Source organism: Gopherus flavomarginatus, chromosome 4 (genome assembly GCF_025201925.1).
Source record: "Gopherus flavomarginatus isolate rGopFla2 chromosome 4, rGopFla2.mat.asm, whole genome shotgun sequence".
In the NCBI taxonomy this organism is placed as follows: domain Eukaryota; kingdom Metazoa; phylum Chordata; order Testudines; family Testudinidae; genus Gopherus; species Gopherus flavomarginatus.
This window is the reverse complement of record NC_066620.1, coordinates 36,942,684-36,962,598: the sequence shown is the minus strand read 5'-3', so window position 1 is coordinate 36,962,598 and position 19,915 is coordinate 36,942,684. Positions and strand designations below refer to the sequence as shown.

The 19,915-nt window shown below is 43.1% G+C and overlaps 1 protein-coding gene across 6 annotated transcripts in view; it reads left to right on the top strand.

The window, feature by feature from the left end:
- TTC7A (tetratricopeptide repeat domain 7A) overlaps positions 1 to 19,915 on the top strand; it is a 307,984-nt gene that overhangs the window by 118,993 nt on the left and 169,076 nt on the right. For all 6 annotated transcript variants that reach the window (XM_050951817.1, XM_050951815.1, XM_050951813.1 and 3 more), the window contains 2 exons: positions 6,988 to 7,105; positions 13,841 to 13,898. In XM_050951817.1, coding sequence (XP_050807774.1) covers positions 6,988 to 7,105; positions 13,841 to 13,898 — 176 coding nt within the window. The remainder of the gene's footprint in view (positions 1 to 6,987; positions 7,106 to 13,840; positions 13,899 to 19,915) is intronic.

Here is a 19,915-nt window from a genome sequence, read left to right as displayed (position 1 = left end):
TGCTCTCGCGTTCCCCAAACCACCCTGCAAACCGCAGGGAAGGAGACCTGCTTGTTCGGGGAACGCGAGAGCAAACCGCGGCGAAGCTGGTCTCCTTTCCCGGTTTGCTCTCGCGTTCCCCGAACCACCCTGCAAACCGCAGGGAAGGAGACCTTCTTGCTCGGGGTTTGGGGAACGCGAGAGCAAGCCGGGGAAGGAGACCAGCTTGATTACCAGAGGCTTCCTCAGGTATGCTGGGATACCTGCTTATTCCACGGAGGTCAAGAAAAGCGCTGGTAAGTGTCTATACTTGATTACCAGCGCTGGATCACCAGCGCTGGATCCTCTACACCCGAGACAAAACGGGAGTACGGCCAGCGCTGCAAACAGGGAGTTGCAGCGCTGGTGGTGCCCTGCAGATGTGTACACCTCCTAAGTTGCAGCGCTGTAACTCCCTCACCAGCGCTGCAACTTTCTGATGTAGACAAGCCCTTAGTGCACAACACGCTAGTGTAGGATAGAGTCACTCCTCGGTTTGTTGCAAACTAAGGGTTTGTTTAGACAAGCCCAGAGTGACAGCTGGCATATCTGTAAAATCTGTAATGAGTGAGTTCTGCACCTGGAATGCAAGCACATCAGGAAACATTTGTGTTTGAGAGCTGAGGCCTTGTGAATGTTGATTTGAATGAAAGGTTGCAGGTTTTCAGGCTCTCTAAGAATTGGGGAGGAGGGGGTAGGTGACAGTCACAGCAGGAGTGGCAGTGGCTGAACAGTGCAAAAAAAGGATTTGTGAATGTTCTTGTGACTAAAACCAGCCGATTAGCTTTGCTGGAGTTTGCAAGTCCCTTTATTCTCAAAGCAGCCTTTGGGTGACCACATTTGTATTCGCAGGAATCTCTGTGGAAAGCCAAAATGCCATTAATACTTGTCTGAATAAATATTTTCAAATGGTCCTGGAGAACTTGCAAGCAGGAAAAACGAATGGTGTGCCTCCTATTTATAAAACTTAGGGCATCTAGTTAGGGAAAGGAAACAATGCCAGCTGATATATATGGCCAGTCATATAGCCTGAATAGCAAATATATATAGTGACTAGTTCATAAGCAAATCAGAAGCTAAAATGTGTGCATCTCACCTCCTAGCCCTTCATTTCATTTAAGACTACGGCAGCTGAGATCATCTTCCTTTTTGCTCTTCTCCTCATGTCTCCCCCATAGAATCCCTTATCTGGCTCTTTCTCTACCTCATTCCTTTTCCTGGTTCTTTCCTACATCAAATGCAAGCTTCTTGTTCTCACCTTCAGGGCTTGGCAAGACTCTGCTTTCCCACATCTCTGCTGTCCACTCCTTTTATTAGCTCTCTCAATCCTTAAATTCCACCCAGTCATATCTCCTAACTGTTTCTTTTATTCCTTCTAACTGTTTCTTTTATTCCTTCTATTCTCATTTTTGCAGCTTCTTTCATCCTTTTACCCTCTCCCCCCATCATTGTGCTTCAAGGCACATCTCTCTTTATCACAGACCTCCTTAAAACCTGTTCATTTCACAAACTCCACAGTTGATAAGGGATTTACCTACTGCACAGTTCTCCCTGGGTATTTTTGATGCGTTGTTAACATGAGAGTAATAAGAAGGGAAGAAGAAATGAAGAGAGTGAAGGAGAGTACGTAGGTGTGAATGAGAAAAAGGAGAAAGTGGATGTGTAAGAGTATGGCTCTCTGTGGTGAGGTATGTCTCTCCTGGTAGGTGAGGTAAGGTGTCTTGCATAAAGTCCCAGAGGGAAGAAGAATTCACCCAAATTATTACTTCTTCAGGGGGCTAATTTTTTCCATGATGAGTGCTGGGATATTTTTTTGCTTCTATTCACTTTGGGCCCAGTCCAGCAAAACCCTTAAGCATATGTTTACACTTAAGTATACAGGCAGCAGGACTGCTCATGTGCTTAAAGTTAAGAATGTGTTTTTTGCTGGACTGGGGTGTTAAAAAGGGAGGACCCCAGTCTTTCCAGTATAACAGGAACTTTTAGGACCTGATTCAAGCCCTGTTGAAGTCAATGGGAATTTTCCTATTGACTTCAATGGGCTTTGGATCAGACAAAGTGCCTTTGGTGTTGAGCCTGCTCTTCTAAATATACAGAAAAAGAGCATCTCTGTCTAGACCTAGCAGACACAGATGGCCAAAGGTGTGGCTCTGTGGCTCTCTATAACAAGTGAATGATCTGTGGCAGCAGTTTTCAACCTGTGGTCTGCAAACTATGTCTAAGGGGTCCGCAAAAGGTTGTCGTTACCATAGAACCGTGATTTTCTTAGAACTTAGAATTATGTCTAAGATTTCCAAAGGAGTCCACACTGCTGTTTGAAACTTTTTAAGGGTCCGCAAATAAAAAAGGTTGAAAACCACTGATCTTTGCAAAGAATGGAGATTGCTTCTTCGCTTTTTAACTTAGTATCCTTATTTCATATTTCCGTTTTCAATAAATATTTCCTTGTGCTTGTATGAACTGCTACGTATTAATTCTTCTGGTAATAACATATCATTTTAATTTAGTATATAACAGCAAAATATCTTTAAATCAGACAACTAAAAAATCCCTGGTAGAATAGTGTATTAACTGAAATAGTTAAGCAGAATGAAAATTCCTGGTCTGCTGATACATTTCTGGCTTTGCTTCACTGAAAGAGACTTCTCTGGATATTAAGGAGATACTAAATTGCTGAGAACTGACAAGGCTGAATACTAAGAAAATGCATTTCAATTAAGCCTTTAATGTTTGTTTCAAGAATGGTTCAATTCCAGACAAAACCTCCCCCCCACCCCCAATTCATAAACAGAGGTCTCAAAAGCAGGATCTTTCCAATAACAGCCTGCTATCTGGCTCTTAACCAGAGCTGACACTGTTGATTGGTGCTGAAAGGATGTGCAGTCTATCCTGTAGGCTAATAAGGCATATTCGGGGCTCTCAAGGATTAGCCACAGCTCTTTCTCTAACTTTAGAAACTTAGGCCTGGTCTACACTGGGGGGTGGGATTGATCTAAGTTATGCAACCTCAGCTACATGAATAATGTAGCTGAAGTCGACGTACTTAGATCTACTTACCGTGGTGTCTTCACTACGGTGAGTTGATTGCTGCTGCTCCCCCATGGACTCTGCCTGCGCCTCTCGCCGAACAGGAGTCGATGGGAGAGCACTCATGAATCAATTTATTGCATGTGGACTAGACGTGATAAATTGATCCCCATTGGATCGATCGCTGCCTGTTGATCCAGCTGGTAGTGAAGACTTACCCTTAGAAGTGTTTTCTGTCCACAATCTTGATCCTTTCTAAGGCCAGTTAAGGAAACTGTATTTTAAAAGGATTGACTGATGATTTTGGAAAATAACCAATATCAATGCCAAGTCCTTTATGATTAGCAGCTGTCTTTTATGTTCTGATTTTACTGGCACCTGTGTTTTATGTTTTCATTAGTCTCCAGTCTGTGATCAGTGGAACTACCAGTTAGCTTTGCAGCTGCACAGCTTCTCCAAAATGGCAGAATGGTCTCTGTGCTAGACAGGCATGTCTCCAGGCACCAGCGCAGAAAGCGCATGCCTGGGGCAGCAAGGTGTTGGGGGTGGCGTGCTGGTCACCGTGAGGACAGCAGTCAGGCTGCCTTTGGCGGCACGCCTGCGGGAGGTCTGCCTGTCCCGCGGCTTCGGCGGCGGGTACGCCAAAGGCGCAGGACAGGCAGATCACCCGCAGAAACACCGCCGAATCCACGTGACCAGCAGACCTCCCGCAGGTGTGCCGCCGAATCCGCATGACCAGCAGACCTCCCGCAGGCGTGCCGCCGAAGGCCGCCTGACTGCTGTGCTTGGGGAGGCAAAAAACATAGAGCCGCCCCTGGTGCTAGATAGGAAAAATGGACCTAAGTATTTCCCATCTTAGACCCTGAACTGGTGAGGTGCTGTGTGACCTCAATTCCCATTAAAATCTGTAGTATTTCAGGGTGCACAGTACTTGTAGCAGTGGACCCTTAAAATACAGAACGTGGCTGGCCCAGTGGTCTAGAAGCAGTGCAACAGGTTGGATCAAAATTTGGGTTCTGAACTTGAAGCCTTCTGATATTGGGGCAGTAGAGTCTGGGTGTGACAGTGTGCTTAGCCCAGGGGGAGGGCAAGAGTGCTTTGTTTTCCATATTTTTTCATTTTAAGAGAGGAAGTAAAACTGCCCTGAGGTTTTCACAGAAAAGATTGCACAGCAAAAGCAGATGTTGACAATACAAGGAAACACACACCCACAAATGCTTATGCGCAGGCAGACTTGTCGTACACCTGTCTGTAAACAGCTAAGAGGCCTGGCATTCTTGTTTGAAAACATGTGATTGGTGCCTGCCCAGTGGCAAATATTAAAACAAGATAAAATTCACTTTAACCTCCTGTAACATCAGTCAGTCTGTGTCCTTTATCCAGTAAGAGCTTATCGACACTGGAACTGGTTTTTTTATAAGCCAAAATATGAATTTAAACCAATATAGTTATACTGGTATAACCTCCGTGTAGACACTTACCTTGTTATAAGACATCCACCTACCCCCTTTTTTTTTTAAATTTCGCTGAAATCATTAGGTTGCTAAACTGCAAAAAAAATCATTTTTCTGTTGGAATAATAGTGTCCAAATGGGAGGTGGTTATATCAGTATAATTATATACTTTCTTGTATAGACCAGGCCTAAGTCATAATGTCCCAAAGGTTCTTCTCCTTTCCCTGGCAGTTTCTTTTTTCATGTTACAAACTTTGGACAATGAAGAAGTGTTTCACTATTCAAAGCACAGCTGGGCCTGAACAAGAACTCTGGTTCCAAACAATCTGGAACTTCGGGCAGATTGGCACCCATTTATCTGTGGTCCTTTAACTTCTTTTCTTCTTTGCAAAGAGAGATAATCACTCTTCAGCTACCCAGCCAGTCTAACCTGGGATTATGAACTGTCAGGGAACCCTGGTCCAAGCCTCATGCAGCAGGAGTGTTAAACTGTGTGCAGGGCATTTGTGTGGGGGCAGTGGGGTAAACAAAAATCAAGCAAGTGGAAAGAGGCAAAAGAATTCTTCTCCTGGCCATCTCCTATTGGCAAGACATGAATTAGCATAGTTGTGACATTCTTTCATTCCACCGGACTCTGACCTAGGGCCCTATGAGAGTCACTCAGTGTCCAGCACTAGTTATCCTCCCGGGTCACTTCCTGCCATCCGTCTCTGCCCATGACTCCAAGTCCAGTGTAACATTACTAAGCCTTCAGCCCCAACAGGCTCAGCCTGCAGTCCTGTTTCTCTCAGTGGGAGCTTCTTCAGCACCCTTGGCAGGTGCTGCTTTCATCAGGATAGGTCTGTTTCCCTCTCCAGCCTCCCACTTCCGAGCTGGGTTGCTCCCTTTTAAGCTTCCTCTCCAGTTGGATCATGCACTGCAAGTCTGGAAGGGTGGGGCTACCTGGGTCAGGTATTATCCTTTAACCCTTTCGGACCCGGTGTGGGGTTTGTACACCTCATTACACAAGTACTCAGCTCCCAGTGACAGACAGATTTTCAGATGACCTGAGTGTGACATACTATACCTTGGGGGAGCGTTTTGTAACTGCCATATTCCTCATCTGTATATAATTGTGATATTGCGTATAAAGCAGGCCATGTAAGGTATCAAGGGAAAGGTTATGATCTGCTGAAAGACATTGTTCTATCTAAATATGTGTATTATCAATGCATATGAAATTATAAGAATTGTGTTGTATGGTTTTCACTAAGATATGCTGTGGGTTTGGGAGGCACGCAGATACTAGCTCTCCAGGGACAATGACAAAGGAGGTAACCAACACCTGGGTGGGTGCTGCTGAACAGACATCACCAGTCATTGTCCAGCAAGGGAGCTACAATGCAATGACTCACTCGCATAAGGCCACGCCACGGGAATTGCTCAACCTTGCCTGGAGACTCAGCACTGTCCACTAGACATGCCTGGACTTGTGTTCTCCAAGCACATGAACTAAGGGTATAAAACAGAACACGGCGGCCACATGCTGGGCCTTTCTCCTGTCCCCACCTACGCTGCAAGCAGCAAAGACACTCAGAGAAGAAGAATGGAGACTCCAACAGAAGAGACTGGCCCAGGTTTAAGGGGCAAACCTATATATTAAGGAGTGCAGTGGGGTGAGAAAAACCGCTTAATCTAGATATTGCCCAGTCTAATAGGGTTGAGAGTTTAGATTGTGTGTTTATATTTTTTTTTATTTTGGTAACTCTGTCTTTTTGCCTATCATTTATAATCACTTAAAATCTATATTTTTGTCAGTAAATTTGTTTTACTGTTTATCTTTACCAGTGAGTTTGCCTGAAGTGTGTGGTAAATTTGCTCAGGTTTGCAAAGGTTAGTATATATCCACTTTTCATTGATGAAGTGGTGAACCAACTAATGAATTTTCACTGCTCGTCTTGAGCAGTGCAAGACGATATATTGCTGAGGTACAGTGCTGGGAGCTGGAGGTATTTGGCTGATGCCTTTCTCTGTATGATTCATGAATGGCTCTGGGAGCATTCCTGAAATCTAGCTGGATGTGGGGCTCCACATCCTGTTATGCTGAGTAGTCACAGCGCCTGGAAGGGTTTGCTGCTTATCACTAGCAGAGCACTGTGAGAGACACCCAGGCCAGAGAGTTAAGGGGCTCAGTGGTCCCATAGTCCCAGGCTGCACCACACTTTTGAAATCTGACCACTTACTTTGTGGCCTTACTGGGAGCAGAGCTGTTCTGAAAATTTGACTCTGTTTGTGTGTGCTGGACTCTGTGGATAATCTGACTCTATGCCTCCTGCTTACTATTAATCTGTATAAAATTGTGCTGAATTGTGATTACAGAGACTCCTTACACTAACAGCTCTCTGGTCATTTGTAACAGCACACAAGGTCGTTGTTACTGTATTATCTTTTTGGAGTTATCATGACGCAAGTAATATATTTTTTTTTTCATCCTATCTTTTCCCTACAGTTGGAGGAAGGGGAACGTTTCGCCAAGATGGTGATAGACCTTGGAGAGGATGCTGGAGAGTTCCTAGCTAAGGGGTATCTTGCTTTGGGTCTGACATACAGTCTTCAAGCTACTGATGGTAAAGTATCTGACTTATCAAATATTGTGCATAAAGCAGCTATTCTGAGTCTTCAGCGTAAGCAACGTATTAAAGACATTGTTGAAACTTTGGCTGATCGTGGAAGATAATCAAGCTCCTAAACTACTGGGGAATATTTGCTTGGTTTCTGAACATCGTCTGCTTTGATAGGCTACATGGAATTTTTATGCTGAAGTACAGAAACAAATTGCTCAAATTTCCTATTCATTTGGGGAGAAGGTCCATTTGCCATGGCCATCAAGTGTTGTGTTGTTTGAATTAAACATATGTAATAATTTTTTCTCAAGAGTTCATTTATTTACGTAATAAAGCCTGACTTTCCATCTATTTTCACATTCATAAATCACATAGAGAAACAGGAACTCCTGAGTTCAACTCCTGGCTTAACACTGATTCCCTCTGTGGATTTGATCAAGTCATTTAACCTCTCTGTGTCTCTGTTTTTCTATCATTAAAATAATACTTATCTACCCCTCTGAGGCAAAGTGAAAGTGAACTAGGTAATGTTTGTACAGAGCTTTTGAATAGGAAAAGAGTTCTGCAAGCACCGAGCATCATGTTTTAGTTCTCAGTAGGCTCTGCAAGCTTGGCACATGGAGGTGTGGCGTGTTCTAACACCCATTGCATGGAGTGCAGGAAAGGCTTTTAATTGTTTTCCATCACGCTCACATCTGGGAGCAGCTTTTATTTACTCTCGGATGCCAATACAAATGTGCCAACACAAACCTGCTTGAGTAATTGCTGAATCAGTAGCCATTCTGATCAACCTGGCCATGCTCATTAATGCACCATCACCCACTTTTGCTTAGGTTTAGGCCCATTTGTTTCCTGTCTCTGTGGGCAGTAGTTCAGATCACAGAAAAGCTCTACTCTGTTAATGAGGGTGATACTGCTGCACGCTTCCCCACAGCAGAGCAACTTGATCGAATATATTTGTGCTCTTCAGTAGTAGAAGTCACTGTGAGTCTCCAAGCAACCATATCTGATCCAGTGGGCAGCTACTCTGAGAAGTGCCTCTCCATAGTGGTTGGTAATATAGAACACGGTTTCTTCTCTGTTTCACTGCCCCAAAGCAGTTGCTCTTGGAAACAACTTGAACTTTCTTTTATTTTCTAAAGTCCTTTAAAACATTTGAGTCCTACATAATGGCCTACTTCCTCAAGGCTTCGTGCTCAGATTTTGTTTAATTGTCTCTACAATTGTACAAGATCCCAGAGTCTATTTTCAGATGGACTTTTTAAATATGTTAATAAATAAATAGTAAAATGATTATCCTCCATAATGGAACTTTATTAAAGGGTTTCTGATAAATGAAGTTGTAGAGGAGTCTGTTGGACTCCACTGTAATGATCAAAGTATTTAAGGAGCTTTAGTGTGAGTTTTAATGCTTTGTCTTCTGGTACTGTGTCTTCTCTGAGTTTTCAAGAGGTTAACAGGGTTCACGAATGTTCTGACCTACAGCAATCTCATTTATTAAAAAAACACTTAACCTTCACTACAGCAGCTCTGCACTTGTGTCCAATTTAGCCTCTGAATTTCATCATGAAATAGTGGAGTTTCTGCCCTTCAGACCTCATACTTCTAGTGTTATAGTAGGCAGGGCCAACTGTTTAGTGGAGGTGTCTGGCAAATTCTTTAAGAGAAACTAGAGACTATGCTTTCCTCGTTGAGATTGTTTCCTTTTAATAAAATGGATTAAATCACTTTAAAACATACTTGTTTCCAAATACATGAATATCTGGCATTTTATCCCCAAAACCCAAATCTGGACTGAAGAAGAATTTTTTTTTGTTATAGGAAGAATAAAATATTTATCATAGATATGATGTAGAAGTTGAAGAGGGTGAAAGAAGGAGACTCAACCCCCAATATAAACCCTATGTTTCATATCGTGAAAGATTTTGTGTGTGTGTGTGTGTGTGTGTGTTTTCGTGTGTACAAACACATTCACAATGTCAGATACGATCACACAGATATCTTTGTATATATGTTAACTTCCATAACTTTCCATTTAAATTGACTTCTGATTGGTAGAGCACACTCAGTGCTAATTAATAAATTGTTTCAAAGCCACTTGACAACTTTTGTTAGAAAGTTCGTGGTAGAATGTAAGACATTTTCTGACTAAGATTAGGCTTTCTCTTTTTAATTCGTACTTTATCAATAGTTAGCCATATCCAGTGAGACAGACATAGAATATTCAAAACTAAACATTTTGCTTTGTGACACTTTCTGCTTTACAGCATGACTGTTTTTTTGCAGGAGTGCGATGAGAGAATCATTTTGAATATCATTAAAACATTTTCTGGCCTTTTTTGAATAATCTTCAAAAAAGTCCCTTTATACATATAAGAGAGAACCTCTTGATAAAACAAGATTGCTCACCACACAATTGTTATGTGGCTCCCTTGTTTTCTCATAAGGTATCTGCTTATGTGTTTGTCATGGTATAATTCCCCACTCTGAACCTTAGCGTCCAAAAGATGGGGTACCAGCATGAATTCCTCTAAGCTCAATTACCATCTTAGTACTTGTAGTGCTGCCACCAGCCAGGAATTCCAGTGCCTGGTACACTCTGGTCCCCCCAAAACCTTGCCCAGGGACCCCCAAGACCCAGTCCCTCTGGATCTTAACACAAGGAAAGTAAACCCTTTCCCTCACCGTTGCCTCTCCCAGGCTTCCCCTCCCTGGGTTACCCTGGAAGATCACTGTGATTCAAACTCCTTGAATCTTAAAACAGAGAGGAAAATCCACCTTCTCCCCTCCTTCTCTCTCCCCCTCCCAGACTCTCCCTGAGAGAGAAAGTAATCCTAACACAGAGAGAAATTAACCTTTCTCCCCACCAATTCCCTGGTGAATCCAGACCCCATCCCCTGGGATCTCATACTAGAATAAAAAAAACAATCAGGTTCTTAAACAAGAAAAGCTTTTAATTAAAAAAAGAAAAAACAGTAAAAATTATCTTTGTAAATTTAAGATGGAATATGTACAGGGTCTTTCAGCTATAGACACTGGGAACACCCTCCCAGCCTAAGTATACAAGTACAAATTAAAATCCTTTCAGCAAAATGCAAATTTGAACTCCTTCCAGCCAAATACACATTTGAACTCCTCCCAGCCAAATACATATTTGCAAATAAAGAAAAACAAACATAAGCCTAACTCGCCTTATCACCTACTACTTACTATTTTGAATCTATAAGAACCTGTATCAGGGAGATTGGAGAGAAACCTCATTGCACATCTGGTCACTCTCAGAACCCAGAGAGAACAACAACCAAATTCTAACAGCACACACAAAAACTTCCCTCCCTCAAGATTTGAAAGTATCCTGTCCTCTGATTGGTCCTCTGGTCAGGTGACAGCCTGGCTCACTGATCTTGTTAACCCTTTACAGGCAAAAGAGAGATGAAGTACTTCTGTTCTATTAACTCTTACTTATCTGTTTATGACAGTGTTGCTGAACTAAATCTCACTGAAGCAGCTGAAGGATGTGTTGTACTCAGTAGAGGATGCCTTGATTTCTACTTCATTCTCAGGAACACAGATGGTTCATTGCTCCAGCACGTCTATTTCTTCTCTAGGTTTTTTTATGGCTAAAATCTGTGATAGGTCGCAGCATTTTTAACAGTGTATCTTTTTTTTCCTTTGTTGTTCCCGTTTTGTCACTGTGTGTAGTGCCAACTTTGTCTTCCTTGGGTCTCATACAGAATTCATATAAGACAAGGGAAGGAAGGCTGAGTTTAACTAAGGCCTGGCAAGGGGAAAAATCAGCAAGTACAGAATATATTGTGAAATGCAAGTGCTCATCATACCTGCCCCCGATATTCATCAGCTGGCTTCTGCCCATTCAAAGAATGTGATTGTATCCAAAGTTCCAATGTCACAAATCAGGATTGGAAGTGAAAATGTTTCTGTAGATAGCCATAAGAATTACATACAGTTGGTATATTCAGGGCACAAGCTAATATTAGAAAGCTGTAGGCATTGCTTATTAGTGAACCAATCCTAATTCCCTCATCTGTAGATCAATAATCAAATCACATTCTTTCATATTTGATATATGATAAGAATTTGGGCTGCAGCATAAGTTGCACTGAACTAAAGCCTAAGGAGCTTATATCCCATTTTCAAAAGTGGCTTTGCACCAGATTTTCAAAATATTTACATATCAGAACACGTTTGAAAATCTAGCATTTGGGAGCCTAAATCCCATTGATTTTCAGTAACACTTAAGCTCTTAAGGTCCAGATTCTCAAAAGTATTAAGGAATTTAACTCTTATTGAAACCATGTGACTTAATTAAATCAAGCTGCATTTCTACTGAGACTGTGATAATTGTATTATCAGTTTGTAATCTGTCAGGTCTCTTCAAAACCATCTTCAATAGTTTTTGGAAGTTTAATCCCTTTCTATAAAGTCTCTCGTTGAATAAAGTGCATGGTATGTTTTGATCAAAAGTCCTCATTGTCTGCACATATCTCAGCATGCTTATGATAGTTGGATGCAAAGGCAGAGATGTAGGGCCAGATTTCCAGCTTGTATGAATAGCATAATTACACTGAAGCCAATGGAGCTACACCAATTTGCAACAGCTGAAGAGCAGAACCATAATCTTCAAGAGTTCCACTAAGTGTCATTGGATAGCTGAGACATCAATCCTTCTTTCTCAGTTAGCTAAATGTGAGGTTGATGCTTATGGAAGAATTTCTGAACTCCCTCAATATATTTTACGTATTATGCTACTTTTTAAATGAGGTATAAATAGTGTGCTGAACAGCCAGAAATGAGAATTTTAAGGTGATTCCACCTGATAAATTCTCTAGAGTTTTTCATTTTATTTTCATTGTTTGAACAAATAGCAAAATTTATCCCTGTCACACTTTTCTCTGCGTTCTTGGATTAGCATTTCTAGCAACTTGGCCACAATATTTAGTGGTTTTTCTAAGAGATGTATAATCAGTAGCATTAAGTAAGAAGACTTCTTTTTCCTGAGTAGATGCTTATAGCCATTTGAGATCATTTTTCATGTTTCACCAGCCATTTTGCATTAATGTCCATGTTGAGTTTTTTAATTTTTTTTCTCTGATTTTTTTTTTTCTGCCTTTACGTACAACATCAGGTAGTGGACCTGAAGTTTCAGTCTGTCTGGAGAGGTCTATCCAGAGTGAAGTGTTCCAGTCATTTCTTTAAACTGTTCATTTTGTGTTTTATTTTTACTAACCACTAGCCTATGTGGTTAGTAAAAATAAAAAAAAAAGAAGAAGGAGACTTCAATTTTCTTATCATATCTCTGCCTTTCAAGATGTTTTATGGCATAATCACTGGTTGATCTTTCTGTAATTTTTTGGGTGTTGAAGACTAACAGCTACCACTCCAGATTGAAATGGATGTTAAAAAGAACTTAAATTATCATTGCATCTTTATTTTGCTAACCACATTGGCATAGAAAATGTCTGATTTTGCAGTATTACCAAACTTACTGGTGTTCCGCTTTTCATTCAATGGCACGTTTGATCTTAGAGAATCTGAATTTTTTGGGGCATGAATCCTCTGATTTTCTACTTAACTCTTTAGAGTGCTTGTATTTTATTTTACTTTCAAAGAATTATGTGTTTTCTTTGCGTTGTGTCACTTGTTCCTGCCACTTCTATCAACTTGAGGCATGTTAAGTCAGATAAACTCATACATTGATGTTTTGTCTTCACTAAACACTAATCACCTCTTTGCAGTATTGATCAGCAGCATGTAGAATAACAAATAACCTCCTTGTGAATTGTGAAGACTGAAAAGCAATATGAGCTAGCTTGCTTAATACAGAACAATGCTATCAGATGCCCAGCCCACTTGGCAGATGTTTTTAGGTTCTAGAAAACCAAGCCTCCATAACAATTTGCATACCCCTTTTTCAGTATCCAATAACAATGAATTACATCATACGTCATATCCTTCTGTCCATTCCCACAGCCTTCTTGTCTAGGGTCCTACGTTGATCCTTAAGTTTATCATTTCCTAACTGGCATAACAAGAATCTTGAACCCTTCCATTCTACCTTTTTTAGAATTACTTTACAGATAGAAATTAGAGCCCAATGAGTCAGATCCTTATCTGTGCTGAGTTCACACTTGGCACTGCTGAAGAGAGAGCACAGGAGGCAACTGGGGACCAAAACCATGTTTAGCGTAACTTGGAGCAGTCTGGCCAGAAAGCCTGCTGCGCTGGCTGAGAATCTGGCAGAGCACCATGAGCTCTACCCCTGACATTCCCCCTCTTCAGCCTGGCACACTCCCTGTGTGAAGTGGAGAGCTGGGTATATCTTAGTGAGGGCATTACCTTGTTATCTGCCCCATTAGGGTAGCTTTCCAGGGGTTTTGGGTGCTGTTAGCACAAATCACCTAGGGCCAAGAGTCTCGCTCTGATGTTTCTAGTTTTAAAAAGCCTTTAAATTATGTGTATTATGTTAATGAAAACATTTCAGAGTCACAGAGAAGCCTTTTTTTTTTTTTTAAAGGGGAGGGGGAATTCCTTGAAAAACTCAACAAATCTTTTAAAAAATGTTTTTGTTGTCATTTTTGTCCAAAAACAAAACTGGGTTCTTCACACCCATACATATAAGTGCTAATATCCGTCTGCTATTGTATGCTAACATTTTAAAATGTATTGCAAGTGCTTTCTGTCTAACAGTTAAATAACCATATGTGTCTTGTCCTGCAGCTACCCTGAAATGCTCTCAAGACAAATTACACAAGAAAGCCCTTCAAACTTTGGAGAGGTGAGAAAGAGCCTGACTAGCTGCTATTTGCTTTTGCTCTTTGGATGAATCCAAAATAATTCTTTAGTTCTTTTAAAAATATATATGCTCTTCAAAAAGCTTCAACATCTCAGTTTTTAATATAGTACATAGGAACGGGCATATTGGGTCAGACCAATGGTCCATCTAGCCCAATATCCTGTCTTCCAACAGTGTTCAGGACAGTTATCAAGGGATCCATCCCCTGTGGGTCTAGTCCCAGATTCTGGCAATTAGGGGTTTAGGGACAGTCAGAGCATGAGGTTGCGTCCCCAACCATCTTGACTATTAGCCATAGATGGAGCTATCCATCAATTTGAAACACTTAGAGAAGAGGAAGGTGATCAGGAACAGTCAACATGGATTCACCAAGGGCAAGTCATGCCTGATCAACCTGATTGCCTTCTATGATGAGATAACTGGCTCTGTGGATATGGAGAAAACGGTGGATGTGATATATTTTGACTTTAGCAAAACTTTTGATACAGTCTCCCACAGTATCCTTGCCAGCAAGTTAAAGTAGTATGGATTGGATGAATGGACTATAAGGTGGCAGAAAGCTGGCTAGATTGTCGGGCTCCATGGGTAGTGATCAATGGCTCGATGTCTAGTTGTCAACTGGTATCAAGTGGAATGCCACAGGGGTCGGTCCTGGGGCTGGTTTTGTTCAACATCTTTATTAATGATCTGGAGATGGGGTGAATTGCACCCTCAGCAGGTTCGCAGATGACACTAAGCTGGGAGGAGAGGTAGATATGCTGTGGAGGGTAGGGATAGGGTCCAGAGTGACCTAAAGAAATTAGAGGATTGGGCCAAAAGAAATCTGATGAGGTTTGACAAGGACAAGTGGAGAGTCCTGCACTTAGGATGGAAGAATCCCATGTACTGCTACAGGCTGAGGACCGACTAGCTAAGCAGCAGTTCTGCAGAAAAAGACCGGGAGATTACAGTGGACAAGAAGCTGGATATGAGTCATCAGTGTGCCCTTGTTGCCAAGAAGGCTAATGGCATATTGGGCTGCATTAATAGGAGCATTGCCAGTAGATCGAGGGAAGTGATTATTCCCTTCTATTCGGCACTAGTGAGGCCACAGCTGGAGTACTGTGTCCAGTTTTGGTCCCTTCACTACAGAAGGGATGTGGACAAATTGGAGAGAATCCAGTGGAGGGCAGTGAAAATGATTAGGGTGCTGGGGCACATCACTTACGAGGAGAGACTGAGAGAACTGGGGTTATTTAATCTGCAGAAGAGAAGAGTGAGGGGGGATTTGATAGCAGCCTTCAACTGCCTGAAGGAGGGCACCAAAGAAGATGGAGCTCAGCTGTTCTCAGTGGTGGCAGATGACAGAACAGGAAGCAATGGTCTCAAGTTGCAGTGGGAGAGGTCTAGTATATTGTGAAATAATGTTTCCTTAGGAGGGTGGTGAAGCACTGAAATGGGTTACCTAGGGAGGTGGTGGAATCTCTATCTTTAGAGGTTTTTAAGGTCAGGCTTGACAAAGCCTTGGTTGGGATGATTTAGTTGGTCCTGCTTTGAGCAGGGGGTTGGACTAGATGACCTCCTGAGGTCCCTTCCAACCCTAATATTCTATGATTCCATGAACTTATCTAGTTCTTTTTTTTTTTAACCTACTTTATACTTTTTGCCTTCACAACATCCCTTGGCAAACAAATTCCACAGGCTGACTGTACATTGAGTGAAGAAGCACTTCCTTATGTTTGTTTTAAAACTGCTCCCTATTAATTTAATTGGGTAGCCGTGGTTCCTGTGTTATGTGAAGAGGTAAATAACACTTCCCAATTCATTTTTTCCACATTATTCATTTTACAGACTTTTATCATATCTGTGCTTAGTCATCTCTTTTCTAAGCAGAACAGTCCTAGTCTTTTTAATCTCTCCTCACATAGAAGCTGTTCCATTCCCCTAATCATTTTTGTTGCCCTTCTCTTTAAATTCTCCAATTTTAATATATCTTTTTTGAGATGGGCAACCAGAACTGCACCCAGTATTTCACGTGTGGGGGTACCATTGATTTATAAAGTGGCATTATGATATTTTCTGTCTTACTATTAATCCCTTTCCTAATGGTTCCTTTCTGTTAACTTTTTTGACTGCCACTGCACAGTGAGTGGATGTTTTCAGAGAACTATCCACAATGACTCCAAGATCTTTCTTGAGTGGTAACCACTAATTTAGACCCTATCAATTTATGCATATAGTGGGATTATGTTTTATATTGTGCATTATTTTGCACTTATTAACACTGAATTTCATCTTCCATTTTGTCACCCATTTGTGAGATCCATTTGTAACTCTTTGCAGTCAGATTTGGGGTTAACTATCTTGGCTAATTTTGTATCATCTGCAAATTTTGCCACATCACTGTACACCCGCATTTCCAAATCATTATGAATATGTTGAACAGCATTGATCCCAGTATAATTCCTTGGGACACCCCACTATTTACCTCTCTCCATTCTGAAAGTTGATCATTTATTTCTAACCTTTGTTTCCTATCTTTTAACCAGTTACTGATCCATGAGAGGACCTTCCCTCTTATCCCATGACAGCTTATTTTGCTTAAGAGCCTTTGATGAGAGACCTCGTCAAAATCTTTCTGAGTGTCCAGGTACACTATATCAGCTGGATCACCCTTGTCCACATGCTTGCTAACACCCTGAAAGAATGCTAGTAGATTGGTTAGGCATGATTTCCTTTACAAAAGCTGTGTTGATTCTTCCCCAGCATATTGTGTTCATCTGTGTTTGCTAATTCTGTTCTTTGCTGTAGTTTCAGCCAATTTGCCTGATACTGAAGTTAGGCTTATGGACCTGTAATTGCTTGCGCAGAGCTGGGACAGCACACTAAATGAACACACACACAGCCAACATCTGACCACACCAGGATCACTCTGGAGCCTTTTTTACATTAGCTATTCTGGTACAGAAGCTGATTTAAGTGATAGATTACATACCACAATTAGTATTTCTGCAGTTTCATACTTTAGGTCTTTCTGGTGACTTATTCATATTTAATTTATCAATCTGTTCCAAAAACTCCTCCTTTGGAACCTCAATCTGGGACAGTTCCTCAGGCCATGTCTACATCTAAAGTTTTGCAGCGCTGGTTGTTACAGCTGTATTAGTACAGCTGTATAGGGCCAGCGCTGCAGAGTGGCCACACTTACAGCAACCAGCGCTGCAAGTGGTGTTAGATGTGGCCACACTGCAGCGCTGTTGGGCGGCTTCAAGGGGGGTTCCGGGAACGCGAGAGCAAACCGGGAAAGGAGACCAGCTTCGCCGCGGTTTGCTCTCTCGTTCCCGGAGCCACCCAGCAAACCGCAGGGAAGGAGACCTGCTTGCTCTGGGCTCTGGGAACGAGAGAGCAAACCGGGAAAGGAGACCCGCTTCGCCGCGGTTTGCTCTCTCGTTCCCGGAGCCCCGAGCAAGCAGGTCTCCTTCCCTGCGGTTTGCTGGGTGGCTCCGGGAACGAGAGAGCAAACCGCGGCGAAGCGGGTCTCCTTTCCCGGTTTGCTCTCTCGTTCCCGGAGCCCAGAGCAAGCAGGACTCCTTCCCTGCGGTTTGCTGGGTGGCTCCGGGAACGAGAGAGCAAACCGCGGCGAAGCGGGTCTCCTTTCCCGGTTTGCTCTCGCGTTCCCGGAGCCACCCAGCAAACCGCAGGGAAGGAGACCTGCTTGCTCTGGGCTCTGGGAACGAGAGAGCAAACCGGGAAAGGAGACCCGCTTCGCCGCGGTTTGCTCTCTCGTTCCCGGAGCCCCGAGCAAGCAGGTCTCCTTCCCTGCGGTTTGCTGGGTGGCTCCGGGAACGAGAGAGCAAACCGCGGCGAAGCGGGTCTCCTTTCCCGGTTTGCTCTCGCGTTCCCGGAGCCACCCAGCAAACCGCAGGGAAGGAGACCTGCTTGCTCTGGGCTCTGGGAACGAGAGAGCAAACCGGGAAAGGAGACCCGCTTCGCCGCGGTTTGCTCTCTCGTTCCCGGAGCCCCGAGCAAGCAGGTCTCCTTCCCTGCGGTTTGCTGGGTGGCTCCGGGAACGAGAGAGCAAACCGCGGCGAAGCGGGTCTCCTTTCCCGGTTTGCTCTCTCGTTCCCGGAGCCCAGAGCAAGCAGGACTCCTTCCCTGCGGTTTGCTGGGTGGCTCCGGGAACGAGAGAGCAAACCGCGGCGAAGCGGGTCTCCTTTCCCGGTTTGCTCTCGCGTTCCCGGAGCCACCCAGCAAACCGCAGGGAAGGAGACCTGCTTGCTCTGGGCTCTGGGAACGAGAGAGCAAACCGGGAAAGGAGACCCGCTTCGCCGCGGTTTGCTCTCTCGTTCCCGGAGCCCCGAGCAAGCAGGTCTCCTTCCCTGCGGTTTGCTGGGTGGCTCCGGGAACGAGAGAGCAAACCGCGGCGAAGCGGGTCTCCTTTCCCGGTTTGCTCTCTCGTTCCCGGAGCCCAGAGCAAGCAGGACTCCTTCCCTGCGGTTTGCTGGGTGGCTCCGGGAACGAGAGAGCAAACCGCGGCGAAGCGGGTCTCCTTTCCCGGTTTGCTCTCGCGTTCCCGGAGCCACCCAGCAAACCGCAGGGAAGGAGACCTGCTTGCTCTGGGCTCCGGGAACGAGAGAGCAAACCGGGAAAGGAGACCAGCTTGATTACCAGAGGCTTCCTCCTTCCACGGAGGTCAAGAAAAGCGCTGGTAAGTGTCTACATTGGATTACCAGCGCTGGATCACCAGCGCTGGATCCTCTACACCCGAGACAAAACGGGAGTACGGCCAGCGCTGCAAACAGGGAGTTGCAGCGCTGGTGGTGCCCTGCAGATGTGTACACCTTCAAAGTTGCAGCGCTGTAACTCCCTCACCAGCGCTGCAACTTTCTGATGTAGACAAGCCCTCAGATTTGTCAACTAAAAAAAAAACGGCTCAGGTGTGGGAATCTCCCTCACATTCTTGGCAGTGAAGACAGATGCAAAGAATTCACTTAGCTTTTCCACAACAGCCTTATCTTCCTTGAATGCTCTTTTAACATCTGGATTGTCTAATGACCTCACTGATTGTTTGGCAGACTTCCTGCTTCTGATGTACTTAAAAAAAAAAATATAGTCTCAGCAACAGACTTTCCAAATCACTCCTAGAATAGCAAGAATGCAGCAGAATTTGGCTACTTCTAAAAGCTAACTTTTGTGAAGTGTCACTTTTTTTCTTAAATTACAAAACAAGACAAAAATGGAGTTTTAAATCTGTTATGAAAAGTTAACTGTAAGAATGACCTTATGAGGTTCTAAGTTTAATGTATGTCAAGTTTATAAGGAAAAAGTTTTTTTCCTAACTGCTAGTCTCACAAATTCTGTCTATCTTAGCTGTTTTAAAGTACATGTCATCAGGGCTTCTAAACTCAACATAGGGTCTTTAGACTGAATTCTTTTCTTCTTGCACATCATCATCTATAACAGAGATTCTGCAGGTCAAAAATCTGTCCTTGGTTACACCTGGACAATTGCTTTCTATTCAGGGAGTTTGTGCCGGTTGACTCTGTAATTGTATCTTAGTTAACAGTTCTATTGATGTTACACAAGAGAGAATAGAATCCAGCTCACTCGCTGTCATCTATGCTGGCTCTGCAGCAGTAATAGTATGTAGTAGTAAAAACTTATTTTTGTCACTAAAGTCAGCAGGTGTGACTCTGGATACTCATCACGTGGTAATCTGAAGAGCAAGAAGTTGCCACTTTTACTAAGTCTCTTTTCTTTCAAGTAACATGTACCTAGACTCCCGTCGTAACTCCATGACAGTGCTATTTCCATGTAATTGCTGTGCTGCCTTGCTTTTTAACTGTATTTATTTTTAGTCTTTGACCTTTCCCACTGGCTGCGAATTGTTTTCCTGGTATCTTAAGTCTAGCTAGGAAACAGATAAGTCTTTAGACAAACATCAGATGCTCATAGTTCAGCCAAGCTGGGGCATTACAAGAGTCAGCCAGCTAATACCTTGTGTCTCAGAGTATATATGT